The sequence below is a fragment of the Prionailurus bengalensis genome, chromosome E2, assembly GCF_016509475.1.
Source record: "Prionailurus bengalensis isolate Pbe53 chromosome E2, Fcat_Pben_1.1_paternal_pri, whole genome shotgun sequence".
Classification (NCBI taxonomy): Eukaryota; Metazoa; Chordata; class Mammalia; order Carnivora; family Felidae; genus Prionailurus; species Prionailurus bengalensis.
This window is the reverse complement of record NC_057352.1, coordinates 48,902,083-48,917,841: the sequence shown is the minus strand read 5'-3', so window position 1 is coordinate 48,917,841 and position 15,759 is coordinate 48,902,083. Positions and strand designations below refer to the sequence as shown.

The 15,759-nt window shown below is 50.0% G+C and overlaps 1 protein-coding gene and 2 non-coding genes across 4 annotated transcripts in view; 2 read left to right on the top strand and 1 right to left on the bottom strand.

Annotated features, from left to right (window-relative positions):
* Window positions 1–14,105, bottom strand: part of VAC14 (VAC14 component of PIKFYVE complex) — a 102,428-nt gene extending 88,323 nt beyond the window's left edge. Inside the window, exons 1-3 of one of the 2 annotated variants that reach the window (XM_043599624.1) lie at window positions 13,665–14,105; window positions 794–944; window positions 311–478 (exon numbers count right to left, since the gene is read on the bottom strand). In XM_043599624.1, coding sequence (XP_043455559.1) covers window positions 311–478; window positions 794–944; window positions 13,665–13,768 — 423 coding nt within the window. In that variant the 5' untranslated portion in view covers window positions 13,769–14,105. The remainder of the gene's footprint in view (window positions 1–310; window positions 479–793; window positions 945–13,664) is intronic. The other variant, XM_043599623.1, reaches the window with a different exon arrangement.
* TRNAG-GCC lies at window positions 3,153–3,223 on the top strand. The gene has a single exon. It is a non-coding gene; the product is annotated as a tRNA-Gly (tRNA).
* TRNAG-GCC lies at window positions 3,830–3,900 on the top strand. The gene has a single exon. It is a non-coding gene; the product is annotated as a tRNA-Gly (tRNA).
* Window positions 14,106–15,759: the final 1,654 nt, after the last annotated feature.

The window sequence follows — 15,759 nt, the reverse complement described above, 5'->3', positions numbered from 1 at the left end:
ACTATGGATTCACCATCTCCACCTTCTATAGGGGAGGTGAGGGCTTTTCAAACTGTTTTCTTCCCTCTACTCCATGGTGGATTGACACTCTGATAAAATGCAGTACAAATCAATTAAGAGAGAAATGGAAAAAAACCCAACATAAACACAAGCTCATTAAATTATTAAACTCAACGGATGAGTCGCCTCGGCAGCCCCATGTTTACCTGCTCTGCCTGCATCTGGGGAAAGGGACCCAAGCACTCAAGGCCCCAAAGGTCATGTAAGCGGGTGGGGTGGGCTCAGCCTGGCTGGAGTGGGGGGCGCTCACCTTGCTGAGCCCATCGAAGAGCACGTTGAAGTGGGGCAGCACGGCACCACGGGCCACCTTGACAATGTTGTACAGGGCTTCGCACGCATAGTAGCGCAGCCTGCTGTCCGCGTCATTGAAGCAGGTCAGCACCGGCTCAATCAGCTCCTTCAGGTACAACCCCGAGTCCTGCAATGGGGAAGGAAGAGAAACAGCTCAAGATGGGTCAGGATGTGGGCCCCCAGCACCCAGTCGACATCCCAGTGCCCCTGTGAGGCTTGGGCCTTTGTGTGAGGGCTGGCCTTACAGACGCTTGGCAAGTCGGCCTCCAAACTAGGAGCCATGCCATGGAAGAAGTGTGCAAGGCTGCAAAGCCAGCCTTGCTAGACTTAGGTGTGGAGAGAATGGCACTAAAGCAGAAGTCTGCAACACCCTGCTGGGTCTCAGGGGTGAGAGAGCAAAGGTCATCATTGCCATGTCTGTCCCCCCAGGAGAAAGGCCCACCTTGCCCAGGGCAATAGAGCAGGCGGCCAGGCCGATGAGGCCCCCTTTCCGACTGTGGGGGTGCTGAGACAGGGCAAACTCCTGAGACAGGGTCTGGATCACATGCTTGATTTGCACGGTGTTGTTCTGGGCCACGAACTCCCGGACCAGCCTGGAGAGACAGGAGAGAGGGGTTGAACAAGCAGTGGAGTCAGGCTTCCCTGGCGGCTGGCTCCGGGGGCCAGGGGATACAGGAGGGAGATGAGATGGCCTGTTCAGAAAGAGGAATTGGAAGTCACGCATCTCAGGGTGGGCCCTCCTCAGCTCTTCCGCCGACTAGAAGGCGCTGGCTGGCTCACGATTGTTTCCCTATTCTGGGTCGCAGTTTCCCTTTGTGTATAACAGAATGAGGAATGGCGGAGCTACCTCATTTCTGGGAATCTGGGAGCTCCGAGAGAATGAAAGAGAATGTCTTGTTGGGGACCCAAAATTGTAACATGGTCAGTTGGTCAACCAACTCTATTCAACACTTGCTCAACCCTTCATTTCTGCACCCAACAGGTTCTCTGTGTCTGTATCATCTCCAAGGATAGCACTGAATCAGGTCCAAGAGCAATGGGCAAGATCCATACACAAACAAGTAATTGTAACAACGTGGTGCCAATGATACCACAGAAGCCAGAAAAATGCCATGGGCTGAATATGAGGTGCCATTTGGGTCAGATGTTAAAAACACCCACAGGCACTTTCCGGGTAAAGGGCACGGCATCTTAGGCCCAGGGAAGAGACTGGCCAGAGGCAGAGAGCTCTGAAAAGACACAATATATTTAAAGGAGGAGGAAGAGTTTGGTTTGTGGAAGGAAAACAACCATCAAGGTGACAGTCATGGCAACGGGATGATCTATGATTTACCTATTCACTCATTCATTCATGTCTATGTTTTAATTAGGTATCTCTGGTGGCAGCCTGGAGAGGCTAGGCTGTGGGGGCTGGTTTGACAGAAAACGGAAGAAATCCCCGTGGAACATCACAGCTGTCAGGGTCAGGAAGGAGGGCCTGAGACATGGGTGAGGCATGGAAAGAGCAGGGAAGGGTTGTTCTATATCAGACAGAAAAGCATTAGGAACCCATGTAACACGGGAGGCAAGTAGGGCAGGTCTATGTCCAAGGTCTCCAACTGGGGCCTGAGGCTAAGAGGGAGAAGGGAGGTGTGAGGGAGGCCTCCATGAGGGACCAGTCTCAGGGAATGGATAACCAGCTCCCCAGATAACTGATGGAGCTATGGCCTGGGTGTCAGGGATATCTTTCTACAAGTGGGATTGCAGCCAGACCTTGAAGGAGGCAGGGAGAGGGGAGACAGAAGTGTTCTGGGCAGGAGGAGATGAATGAGCCAAGGCGAGGAGGGGGAGCCAGGCAACCTTAACTGGGGCCCCCGAGAACAGAGCAGCAGGGGGGAATCTACCAGGATGGCTGGCTATGGCCATTCCAGCCATCTCAGATTAGGGAGAATGGATCCTGCAGCATGGGTAATAGAGAACCTTCTCATGGTTTTTGAAGCGGATGTCTTAAGAAGCTGTGAGTTGGACAGAGACCATCCCATCATCCAAGCATGAGGGAGTACCAGTGTAGCAGCCAAAGGACTGACGGTCTACACAATATAGACTTTTTGAAGTAGCTGCCTGGACTCACTAATTGCTCTGTGTCCATCATGGCAGGACACTGCTTGCCTGCCACATAAATGGGGGTCTCAAGTTGGCTCGAAGACTTTTAAGGACAGTCAAGTCCAAAAGGTATCAATTAGTCTAGGTGGCTCCAGCTCCGTGTCAGGAACCTGCCAGTAATTAGAGATGTTCAAAAATAAACGTGCGGCCCTATGAGGCAAAGACCACTCCTACAAAAAGGTTGTTCGATGAGGGGTTGACACAGTTTGACGAAAATTTAATACAGCAAGTTGCATGGGGCACTTATTTTGTGCCAGGTGCTGTGTGCACAGAGGTGAACTAAACAGGTCTGGCTCTCAAGCTGGTGGATGTGGGAGCAGGGACAGGTATTTCGGGAAGTTGGTGTACCAACGGCCTTGTGAAGTGTCTCTCTCCCTATCTTTACAGGGTGAGATTCCACCAAGTCCACCCCAGGGGGCTGAGGGCTGTGGATGCACCCAGGGCCTCCAGGTGTAACTTCAATGCCAACTCTGTAGGCTCCTGCACTCCCAAAGCAGTCTAATAAGGCCCAGCAAGGATGGTTCTCTGTATGCCTGTCAGGCTTCCCAAACTGGACAAACCGGCCAGGTGAGGCGCAGTGATCTGCAGGCACTGCTCAGAGTATCCATAGACACAGCCACTTGAGAAAAGCCCTGCAGAGGTGTTAGAGAACAGCTGGAGCATTGGTGGTTCAGTGGTAGAATTCTCGCCTGCCACGCGGGAGGCCCGGGTTCGATTCCCGGCCAATGCAGGGCGGCTCTTTTGCCTTTTCCTGGCAGGCTTCCCCTCCCACAGAGATCCTACTGGAGAAGACAGTCTCCTCAACCATGCTGACCTGCAGCAGCTCAGGGTGCTATGAATCTGACCTCACTCCCCGGGAGCAGCTGGACTTTCCAGGGAGGCACTGCTGGCTGTGGGATCGAGGCCTTCACGCCCTGCACCAGTGAGGGACTCGGACTGGGCCAGTCTCCAGCGGGAAGCTGGGGTGAAACCTGAGAACTGTAAAACAGCTCAGCACACAGTAAGCATGGAATGGGGAAACCCACACATCCAAGGGGCAGAAAGTCACCCAAAGCCTCCAAGTACTTTTTGCTACTGAGGAGGGACTCGAGCTCTTGTTTCTGTCCTGAGGTCTGAAGGCAAAGCAACTTCTCTCTCTCTCTTTCCCTCCCCACTCCCCACCCATGCACACACCCCTCTACCTCCTTCCTTCAGCTCTGGAGCCTATGCTGTTCTTAAGGCTGTGCTGATGTGGCAGCATCAGAGCCTGGCCTTATATTCTGTGAATCAGCAGATCTACTAGGAGGCTCAGGACGAGGGCTAAAGGGAGGTGCGCACACAGCTGCTCACAGCTGGAGCATTGGTGGTTCAGTGGTAGAATTCTCGCCTGCCACGCGGGAGGCCCGGGTTCGATTCCCGGCCAATGCAAACAGTAAAATTCTTTTAACCCTAGAAGATTGGCTTTGAGATTTCACACTGCCTAAAGAATATGTAAGTACAGTCTGACAACTGAGAATGACTTGATTCTAGCATGAGTTTTAACTATCTTTGGCAAAAAATACTCAGTTTCCTGAATTCCATAAACATCCAGAACCTGTCTCTCCCTGTTCTTGGGCCCAGGGTGTGGGGATCACCAAAGCCACTGGAAGCAGCTGTGCCACGTGCTCCTGTCCAGAGAGCCTGCCTGGGGACTCTGGCTGCTCACAGCACTCCTGAGGAAGCCAGGCCGTGTTTCTGCTCAGGACAAGTTAGAGCAGAACATGGAGCGGGACTAAGCACATCCCTGACGCTTCTGCAGGGCGCCTGCAGAAGATCCGGCTGTGCCAGCAGCACAGCCATCCTGGAACCATGGCATCGCCTGTCTGCTTGTTCCAGGGTCACTACAGGTCCCTGAGCACCTGGAAAGGGCACATTCTTCCCTGTTCTGCAGCCAGCATAGGGTATCCGTTCCCAGCTGTGAGGGGCTCTCTGCTGGGGAGGAAACGAGACCGCACACAAGACTCGCATGCAAAGCAGAGACAAAATGATCTGGTGACAAGCTCTTGAGGCGAGGAAGGCAGGCAAGAGTGAGCATGCCTGCCATCTGGTGGGAAGGGATGAGGCATGGCTTCACGAGGGGCAGCATTTGAGAGGGACTCTGAAGGATGAGCGGTATTCTTGCTGGAACTGACCAGGACCAGGCAGCCCACACAGAGGGAACAGCGTGAACACTGGCTCCGAGTAAGGTGAGAGGCGTTTGGTTTGGCAGAGCAAAGGACACAGGGAGAAGAGAGGTGGGTGACAGGGCCAGAGAAGCTGCTCCCAGTCACGTGCATGGCAAAGTAACTGGCATTTAATTCTGGTGGCAGTAAGGAGCCACAGGTGAGAGTAACCTGCAGGGGCAGGTGGTAAGGGTTTGAATGCCACTAGGGAGCTCTGAAGAATCTGAAGGCTTACAGAGACTGGCAAGAGACTGTGAGGCACGGGGCTTTAATGTTGGGGTGTCAGGGCGTATGAGCACCAGGGTCTCCCAAAGGCAGGAGATGCACAAGCAGGACATTCATATTTAGCACTCCCCCCACCCCCCCGACTCCACAGCCCCAGGAGCACCTTTCTCATTTACTCAACACCAGCTAGAAGGCCTCCCCACCCTGAATCCTTCCAGGGCTCAACATAGGACGTCCCAGGCCACTGCAAAAATGATGGCCTGTTTGAGTCCTGAGGCCCCCGCACCCCACACACTTAGGGGTATGTCCAGGGAAACAAGACAACAATGGATCCCCCTGGAGAGAAAGCCATGAGAACATGCACTCACCAATATACCATCAGCTTAGCGAGCGGTGGGCCTGGTCCTGTGGGTCAACCGTAGGGCCACAGCAGGAAGAGCTGTCTCACCAATCAACCCCGCCCTCCTTACCTGGCACTCAGGGCAACCACAACAGGCCCAGGCTAGCCTCTCTAGTCTTACTGCCCGCTGCCCAGCAGAACTGTCCACTCTAGCCAGACCCACGCTCACACTGTAAACCTGGGCCCTGCTCGATCCCTCCCTGGACACCCCCTTGTACCTCCCTGTCCAGGACAGCCCCTGTTCCACATCCTACCCGGTCTTCAAAGTCTGGCTCAAATCCAACCCCCTGCTTTTCCTGACCATCCCAGGAAGTGATCACTCCTCCACTGAATACTGAAGGACTAACTCAGTGACCCTCTCATTCTGTTCCCAGCAACACACTGGCCAATGTCATGGACTCCTCGTGTACATCTCTATCTCCTCAGCTCCCTGATAAGGCCGGAAGGACAGAGTGGGGGCACGACTTTCTGGGTCTCTCGTGCTAGCCCTTACAGAGTCTAGTACTCTGCTCACGGCATATGGGGAACCAACCAGCACAGATTGCAGGGCAGACCTGGAGGGAGCCCCACGCTGTTGTATGCATGACACAAAGCGGCGTACTATTCTAGACCTAACTTGCTGGCTCAACCACTACCGTATCTAGGTGGTCCTAAGCCCTGAGTGTTAGGATTCATGTCAGGAGGAGCAAAGGGCACCATTACTGGGATCCCCAAAGGCACACTGTGAAATGCACCCAAACAACCATGTCGCCAGAGCTATGGCTGGGGAAAGGTGCAGAAGCCACAGTGTGCTCTGAAGGCCACCTGCCAAGGGGTGGAGGGGTGCCCTAACCCCTCTCGAGGTGCTCCAAAACAGGCCCAGTCAGCAGGACTTGCCTCTCGACTACACACAGGTCTTTGGAGAGAAAACACAACTTACAAAGGAAGGCAGAGTAAGTGGAGTTTAAACTCCAGGGGTGGGCGCTCCCAATTTCAGGCCAAGTCTCTCTTCAAAAGACCACATTGTTTCCTCTTTCATCCACAGGCTGCGAGCCACAGGCCGGGATCTGAAGCTGCACTACTTTTGATGTTAATATTTGCCCCAGAAACTCTCAGATCACAAATTTCTGGGACCCTCACTGACGTAAAGGTCACAGGCATTACTGTTCTATGTGCCAGAGAAGAGGGGTCTGTTTCTGTCTGGTTCCCTCTAAAAGGTGTTAAAAACCCAGGCTGATGACGGGTCCTCTAGAGGCTACTGCCTCCACTCTCGTGGTCAGAGGTGTCGCTGGATGGCACGAACACTCCTTCCCCAGAGGCACAAACCCAAGGTGGCCACTCCAAGCTTGTGACACGGTCCCCAACAGTGCGAAGTGCCACGCTGACTACCCCCTCCTTGAGAGAAGGAGCCCCACACAGGGGAGGACATGTTGGGAACTGCCATCAGGCCAAAGGGAAACCATCTCAGCAGCACAACCACACCCCTCCCTGGACCCCCTGGCATCTGTGACACAGCACAGGGACAATCACAGGCCCCAGGGGACGGGTGATCAACCCCTTCCTGGGGAATACACTCCACAATGAGTATTTCAGTTATTTCCTGGAACAACCTGCTTCTGCAGTGATCATCATCTCATCCTGCAGATTTGAAACGGAGCCTCAGGGAGACCAAGTCCCCTGCCTGGGGCCTCAGAAGATCTGAATCCGTGATGCCCCACAAAGTCCACGCCCTTTCAGCTGTACACCAGCTCCTCTCTCCCATCTTCTCAAAGCCCTTCAAATGCAAAGTGAAAACACCCAGTTAGAGGGGACACCCCTCGTGGAGAACCGAGGCCGCACGTGACATGCGGCTTTCTCCACACATTTCCCCATCCTGTTCAGTGTTCAGACACCCCTGAAGTGGTCCTCCACCACACAAGGGGGGTGCAGGGGACGTGCACATTTGCCATGTTCTGAAACGCTCCACAGCTGGTCTTCTGCTATGAAGGCGGGAAATCAGTAACTATTTGGTGAGCGCTTACTATCTGCTAGGTGATAAATGCTGGATGCTTTACATGCCTTGTGTAATTTAAACTTTCTCCCCCTCCGCAAATATCACGGCTACAGCTTGTTGGACGCCTACTGGGTGCCAGGCACTTGACATTAAAAAAAAAATTTTTTTTAATGTTTACTTATTTTTAAGAGAAAAAGAGAGACTGAGAGAAAGAGAGAGAGAAAAAGAGACACCAAGCACAAGTGGGGAGGGGCAGAGAGAGGGAGACAGAATCCAAAGCAGGCCCCTGGCTCCGAGCTGTCAGCATAGAGCCCAGTGAGGGGCTCGAACTCACGAGCCGTGAGATCATAACCTGCGCTGAAGTCAGAAGCTTAACTGACTGAGCCATCCAGGTGCCCTGACATTTTTAAAATTTTATTTTTATTTTGAGAGAGAAAGCAAGAGAGAGCACGAGCAGGGGAGGGACACAGAGATAAGGAGAGAGAGAATCCCAAGCAGGCTCCAAGCTGACAGCACAGAGCCCGATGCATGGCTTGATCCCATGAACCCTGAGACTGTGACCTGAGCCAAAATCAAGAGTTGGATGCTCAAGTGAATGAACATTTCTTATTTCACTGAGTCCCAACCCCTCTTTTATTTGGTGATGTCCAAATGTCCCAGCCAGTAGGTGGCAGACGTTTTAGCCACTGCACTCATATTTCTATGTCTTCGGAGAAGACGCCCTTGACTGTACGGCGGGGCTACTAATCTCAATAACTTTACAGTATTTCTAGAGAATGAGTAAGATAAGGCATGTCATGTGCTCTGGGTAGCACATGCTCACACAGCAGTCTCAGTGCAAAGTCAGAATCAGAGAGACAAACTGTGATCTTACGCACACCACACGAGATCATGTTCATTCACTAAACGTGACTGGGAGTCTGCTATGCTCCTGGCTCCAAAAAGGATAGGAAGATAAATCCAGAACTGTGCTTATTTCTGTGTTGTAAAGCTTTCTGCATCCCCCGGGGCGGCTGCCTTTTCCTGTCCTGGCGAGTGTGCTCACTGCTGCCATTCTCTACATCATGCGCTGTATTCAGATGGCACATCCAGGCAGCAGTTTCCCAAAGATTATCTGGCTAAAAATCTCCATCTGCTTTGCTGCGCATTTAAGTAATTTGGTTTCCACTGACTCACCAGTTTCCAGTAATTGAACGGGAAAAGTGGAATGTTCGCTTCTGAGAAAGGCCCAAAGACTTTTAGAAAAGGCCTAGAGTTAAATGACAAGATACACTGAGAATCCACTGGAGAGATCAGTGGACAAACTATAAAGGAGAAACGAGCCCAAGACAACAGATGTTTGAATCTCAGGTGACAATAACTGTGACCATTAAATGAGTGCTTCCCTCACACTGCAACAGAACACTACAGGCAGTTTTATTTTTTAAAACTGATATAATTCACATGTCATAAATTCACTTAAAAATGTTTTTATTTACTTACTTTGAGAGAGAGAGCGCATGTGTGTAACCATGGGAGGGGCAGAGAGTAGAGAGAGAATCCCAAGGAGGCTCCATGTGGTCAGCACAGTCTGACGTGGGACTCGAGCCCACGAACTGTGAGATCATGACCTTAGCCAAAATCAAGAGTCACATGCTTAACCAACCGAGCCACCCAGATGCCCCATAAATTCACTCTTTTAATGTGTACAATTCAGTGTACCCATTAGCAGTCACTCCCCATGTTCCCCAAATCCCCTCCCCTAAGCCCTGATCCACTTTCTATGAATTTGCCTATTTGAGATATTTCATAGAAACAACATTTTCAAATAAATGAAACACATGGCTGGCTCCTTTTTACTTTTCAAGGTGCATTTTTGTTTAACACAAGGAAACTGAGGCACAGAAAATTAAACCAGAGGTCACAAACTCAAACACTTATAGGGGCCAAGCAGGAGACACAAGGGAGAAGGCCAAGGGAGGAAAGGCTGTTGGGAACTTGCCAATCCAGGAAGCAACCTGGGGAGCCCACGTCCTGGCCCATGGGGAGACCCCGAGGTCCCCCTTATCTGCTATGTGGGACTGTGGGCCACACTTCCAATTCCTTAGAAGCCACAAACCCAAACCCACATGTCACTGTGACATTTCTCAATTTAAAGTACCTTGCAGGGGTGCCTGGGTGGCTCAGTTGGTTGAGCATCCGATTTTGGATCAGGTTATGATTTCATGGTTTGCGGGTTCGAGCCCCACTTTGGGCTGTGTGCTGACAGCTTAGAGCCTGGAGCCTGTTTTGGATTCAGTGTCCCCCTCTCTCTGCCCCCTTCCCTTCTCGTATTCTGTCTCTCTCAAAAATAAATAAAACATTAAAAAAATTTTTTTTAATTACTTTACAATTCAGGCCAAACCAAACAGGTCTACCAGCAGGACACAGTCGATGGCTGCTGGTCTATAACCCTTGGATTAAGTAAATTGCGGAGGGTTCCACCGCTAAAGGAGAGCAGAGCTGGGTGCAATTCTGACCCACACTTGCATTAAGCCACTGGTGATGAACAGTATCTCTTCACAGGGGTGGTAGGCTCTAGAGCCAGGTCAAACTCAACAGTTAACCTTTATCTGATCAAAGAACGCCAGAGATCCCTGCCCCCTCCCCAGCAGGCAAAGGATGCATTATTCAGGAGCCCTGATCCCACAAGCCCTCCCTCATGCTTTGGTGTTCTCAGGGGGCATGGCCGGGGCACCTACATTTGCTGGTTTTTGGAACTCAAAGTTCAGGAACACAAGAGACTTGACACTGAGCCCATCCCTAGTTACAATGAAGGGCACTATCTCTCCCAGCCCACAGTGAGGGGGCCCTGCCGCCAGTGTGGGGCACGGCACTCCAGCAGAGTGAGCGTCCACCAAAGTTAGCAGAGTGCCTTCTGGCATTTCTCCCCGACACTACACTCTCCTGGAGAGCAGAGCCTGGGGTCTTACCAACCTTTTCATCAGGACTTATCAGTGACTATGTCCCCTGAAACTAACTGAGAGCCCACCAAACCTGAAATATTCCATTCTAAAATTTTAGCCTTAGTGCCTTATCTTTTAGAAAACTGTGTGGGCATGTTGGTGTCAGGCTGCGGGGGCAAAAGCTCTCCAGGACTGTGCACAGCAGGCTCACACATTTAGCGATCAGATCTTGGGTCACTTAACCCAGCCTACTCTCGAGATTCTAGAGTCCGAGATTCTTCAACTGAGCCAAGGATCCATCTCTCTTCATTTTTAGTGTTTGAGAGGCCTGTCATAAAGAGAAAACACTCTCCTCTTACTATGAATTTTAATCCCTCACTGGAAAATCATATGCAGTACTGGCTCTGTCCAACTGAGCAGATGACACTGGAAAAGTTGCAGTTAGAACAACCATGGAGATGCTCAAGTATGAAATTTCCTTCTTGGTAGGTAAAACTGTTCACTGTAGTGGGGAAGCCTTTTGAGACTGATGAACTTGCTTTTCTTTTCTTTTCTTTTTTGTTGTTGTTGCTTTTACTCCAGGTTCTAGCTGTGAAACCTTGGGAAGATTACTTAACCTCAAGGAGCTTCTGTTTCCTCATCTGTGAAATGCCACTACCTAGCTCAAATTTTGCATCCATGCAAAATAAAGAGATCAAATATGTGCAATGACCACACAAAGGGAAGCTTTACTATCCTCCTCTCCCCAGACGGGCAGACAGCATTTTACACATGATCACTTTTTTTTTTTTTTTAATGATCACCGTTATGGATGGAATCATATCCTCGCCAAATCCATATGTTGAAGTCTTAAACCTCTCTGTGACTGTATTTGGAGATACGGTCTCTAAGGAAGTAATTAAGGTTAAATGAGGTCATAAAGGTGTGGTCCTGACCCAACAGAATTAGTGTCTTTATAAACAGACACACCAGAAAACTCTTTGGTGAAACACAGATAAGTAAGTTACTATCTGTCCCTAAGCAATCTGTGATAACTAAATTCAGAGGAAAACCTCAAACCAGGCATTCCTTATTCCACATGTGGCTGAAGAAGGCTGGAAACAGACTGGAGAGCCTTTTACACCAGTGCTCTCAGACTTTAATGTGTACACAAATCACCCAGGGATCTTATTAAAACGCACAATCGGATCCACAGGTCTGGGGTGAGGCTAGAGAATCCCTTTCTTTTTTTCTTAAAAAAAATTTTTTTTTTCAACATTTATTTATTTTGGGGACAGAGAGAGACAGAGCATGAACGGGGAGGGGCAGAGAGAGAGGGAGACACAGAATCGGAAACAGGCTCCAGGCTCTGAGCCATCAGCCCAGAGCCCGACGCGGGGCTCGAACTCACGGACCGCGAGATCGTGACCTGGCTGAAGTCGGACGCTTAACCGACTGTGCCACCCAGGCGCCCCTAGAGAATCCCTTTCTAACAAGCTCCCAGGTGATCCTGATGCTGCTAGTGTGTGGACTACACTTTTGGGTAGCAAAGTCCTTAGACGGCAATGTTATTTCCCCACCGAAAATGTACGGCCATTCACTCAGACTGTCAAATACTGCGTCAAGTACTGATGATAAATAAAACAGGGTCTCCGCTTTTCAGGAGTCCATAGTCCAATTAAAGCCTGGAGGTTTCTCTGAATCCCACGATCAAGGGCAAAGCTGAATAAAAACAAGAACCCCATTAAGGACAAAACCCTTAAGGAACAGCGTGCAGTGAGAGCACTTACAGGGGCTGTGCTGGAGGCAACAGTGATGCTGAGATGAATACCTCTATTCAAGGACTCAACAGATGAGTCGAGCTATGGTAAAAATCAGACTTTCCTGAGAAGCAGACTGCATGCTGGACAAAATTGGGTGTCAAGGTAGCTTCAAAGCCAATAAAACCTATGGACGTGGAGCCACGTCTATACATCAGCTCTGAGTCTTTACTCAGTTTAGTGACACTCATCATTAAGACTTGCTAGCATTAGTGAGAGCCAGAGCATAAACAAGAAGCAGTTCAGAAACAGAGCAATCAAGAAAGTGGTGCTTTATGAGAGAAGAAGCTAGCTGGTGTTGGAGGTACTGAAATGTTAGTGCTGAATGGGAGAGTCCTCCTAACAAAGTCCAAACCGTTTAGTTGACGAGGAAAGGAAAACCCAAAGCAGTTAAGGCAGTGGTTCTCAAGTGGGGTGATTTTGCACTCCCCGGTCACATCTGGAAACACTGTCTGGAGACACTGTTGGTTGTTACAGCTCATGGAGTGCTACTGGTATCTAGTGGATAGTAGAGACCAGAGATGCTGCTAAAAATCCTACAATGCACAGGAAAGCTCACCACAACCAAGAATTATCTGTCCCAAAATGTCAGCTGTGTTGAGACTACGAAATCCTGAGTTAAGCAACTGCCTAAGGTCCAAGAATGAGTGCCACACCATGGACTAGATAGGAGCTGTCCAATATTCTGCAGTGAGGGAAACGTTCTAAGACCTGTACTGTCCATTATGGTAGCCAACAGCCACATGTGGCTATTGAACATCTGAAATATGGGTAGTGCGACTGAGAAACTGGATTTGTAATTTTTAAATTTTATCTTCAATAATTTACATGCAAATAGCCATGCGTGGCCAGTGGCTACCCTACCGGACAGGGTACAGGCAGCACTACGATCCATGTGTCTTGACTGCCAGCCAGGCACTCTTTCAGTTTCACAGCCTGCTTCTTTCCACTCTTCTGAAATCACCCACCCACCTGCCTTTATCGCAGAAATTTGGGGAAAAAATTACAAACGTAAAATAATAGCAGAAAATCTTAATAACACATTCCCAGTTGAACATCTTGTTTTGTGCTGTGGGAAATAAAGCAAAATGTCAGGTCATGGTTACACATACATGTAATAAGACTGTAGAAGCAAGAAAGGTCAAATTATTCCTATTTCCACCTGTAAGGAAGGGTGATATGGCAGAGATAAAATAAACAGCCCTCTGAGTCTTGAGATCTCGATGTTTGGGATCTGTTTTCTCCATTTGGTCACCTAACAGTCCCTTTCACTTCTCAGAAGCTGGGTGAGAAATGAGGCATCATTAGCAAATTTTCATGTTTCCCATTTCCCTCCCGTGACAGAGGACCCTCTCTGATTTGCTGATTTTGGATGGAGACTACACTGAAGACGCGCCGTGTGCCAGACACTGTGCTAAGCACTACACATAGGCTTTGTCGCTTTATTAGCACGGTAGTCCGTTGGGGCAGCCGGAGGTTAAAGAACTTGGCCCAAGTCATACATCCCGTCAGAAGCAAAGCTGGGACTCCTAATCTCCTGCACTGCGCTAAGGGCCTAAAACTGGCTGGAAAGGCGTGAGGAGTTCCCCCGAGCAGCAGGAACCCTGCAAATCCAGGGCGGTGTCCTGGCTTTGCTCCCCACGTCCAACCCTGGGTGCCCGCGGCTCTTACTTCTCGATCTCCAGCGCTGCCACCTTCCGCTTTTCGTAGAGCTTGTCATTGAGGGCGCGCACGATGTTGGGCGTGAGCGGCGCGAAGTCTTTCTCAGGGTTCATGGTGGCAGCTCGGGGCGCTCCCCGGAGCCCCGCGGCTCCTCAGCCCGCGGCTGCCCGGGCGGCGCCGGGGCCGGGGGAGTCTGCGGCTCCGCGCTGCCTCTGGCGCCGGCTCATGGACCACGCCGCCTTGCGCCTCCCTGCCTACCTCTACCTCCGCGCGCCGTCTCGGAACCCGGGCCTGGACCCCGCCCCCGCACACCTGCTCCCGGCCGCCCAACGGCTCGCGATCCCGCCCGGCACCGGCAGTGCTCAAGGGGCAGCGGCCATGTTATTTGGATCATGTGATTCTGTAACCGCTTCCGCCTTCCGCCTCGAGGACCCGCCCCTCGCCGGCCACGCCTCCGCACGCAGGCGGCAGGTGGGTTGTCCACGCCCCCACAAAGCTCCACCTCCTCTCCTCACTCCCGCTTTCCTCCCCGCACCACTCGCGTGTGGTTGGGGTTGCTTGGTGGGACGCGTATCCCACGCGCTCACGGTCCCGCACGTGGCCCGCTAGGCGCGTGGTGGCTTCTGTGTATGTTTTTGAGCACGAAGGGGCTCATGGAACCTGACTCACTTAGCGTAACTTAATAAATACTTACCGAATCCAGTAGTTCCTTTACTACTTACTCACCAGTTTCGCATATGGCAATGTTTCCCAAATTGGAGTCATACCGTCATGATTTTCGCCATATTCTAGACACTTGTGCTATTATTAAGAAAATAATTTTCTCCGATCAACTTTCAAAAATCTTTAATTCCTACTTTAGTCTTGCTTATGTGCTAAGATCATGGTGTGAATAGTTTTTATATGTTTCTAAAACATATTAAAATAAATTCTAAATGAAAAACAGTACTACCTACTATCTAGAATCTCAGGCACCAACAGTGACCTTCACCCTACCATCTGGGACTCGAAAGAGTGTTTACCATGCTTAGATTCTTAGACAGCTAGGTTATAGGCAGCAGAAGCCCCAAATCTGCTGAGTGCAGGTCTCCAGATGGATCCACTGTAAAGCAGCCCTTCCAAGTGCTTTGAGTGTCACGCTAAATGGTGGAACAGAAGTTGAAGTTATGTGGTAAAAAATGTTAAAGCATTTTATGCAGGTATTGTGGCTAACAGGGAGATGCATCAGACCGAGTTCCTTGTTGTAAGCTCCCATAGTGGACAGGGATTTTAGGACAAGGGCTAGACCACAGTGGAGTCCAAAGAGTATTAAATATGAACATAAACACATGACAGTACTTTTTCTAATGAGTGTAGAGTGTACAGGTAAATCTGGTAACAAAGTTGAAAATAGAGTCTTATCCTCAATCCATAGATAGGAATCTATAGGGCACAAGTGAGGGGATATAGTAGGCAGAATTCCAGTATGGTTCCCAAGATTCCCACCCCTCTGGGTACGTACCCTGTATAATCCCCTCCCTTTGAGCGTGAACAAGACTTGTAAATACAACGCGCTGTCACTCCAATAATTATGTTATATAGCAGAAGGGATCTTGTAGATGTAGTTAAGGTCACTAATCAGTTGACTTTGAGGTAATAAAAAGGGGGATTATCTTGTGTGGGTCCAACCTAATCAGATGAGCCCTTAAAAGTAGTCAGAAGACATTTGAAGTGGCAGAGAGATTCTCCTGCTGGCCTTGAAGAGTACACAGTAAAAACAGTTACTATGATGGCCTATTTTGGTAAAGACCTTAGAATGGTCTCTAGTTGCCAAGAGTGGTCTCCAGAGGGTTGTCGGCTGCCAAGAAAATAGGGACATCAATCATAGGGCTGTAAGGGAATGAATTTTGTCAACACACCAAGGGAGCTTGAAAGTGGATCTTTTCTTAGATGAGCTTCCAGACAAAGATGCAGCTCTGATTTCAGGCTGTGAGACCCTGAGCCAAGAACCCAGGTCAGTTCATTCTGGACTACCGATCCATGGACACTGTGAGATAAGAAACTTGTGTTGTTTTAAGCTGCTAGATTTGTGGTAATTTGTTATGCAGCCATAGAAAATAAATAC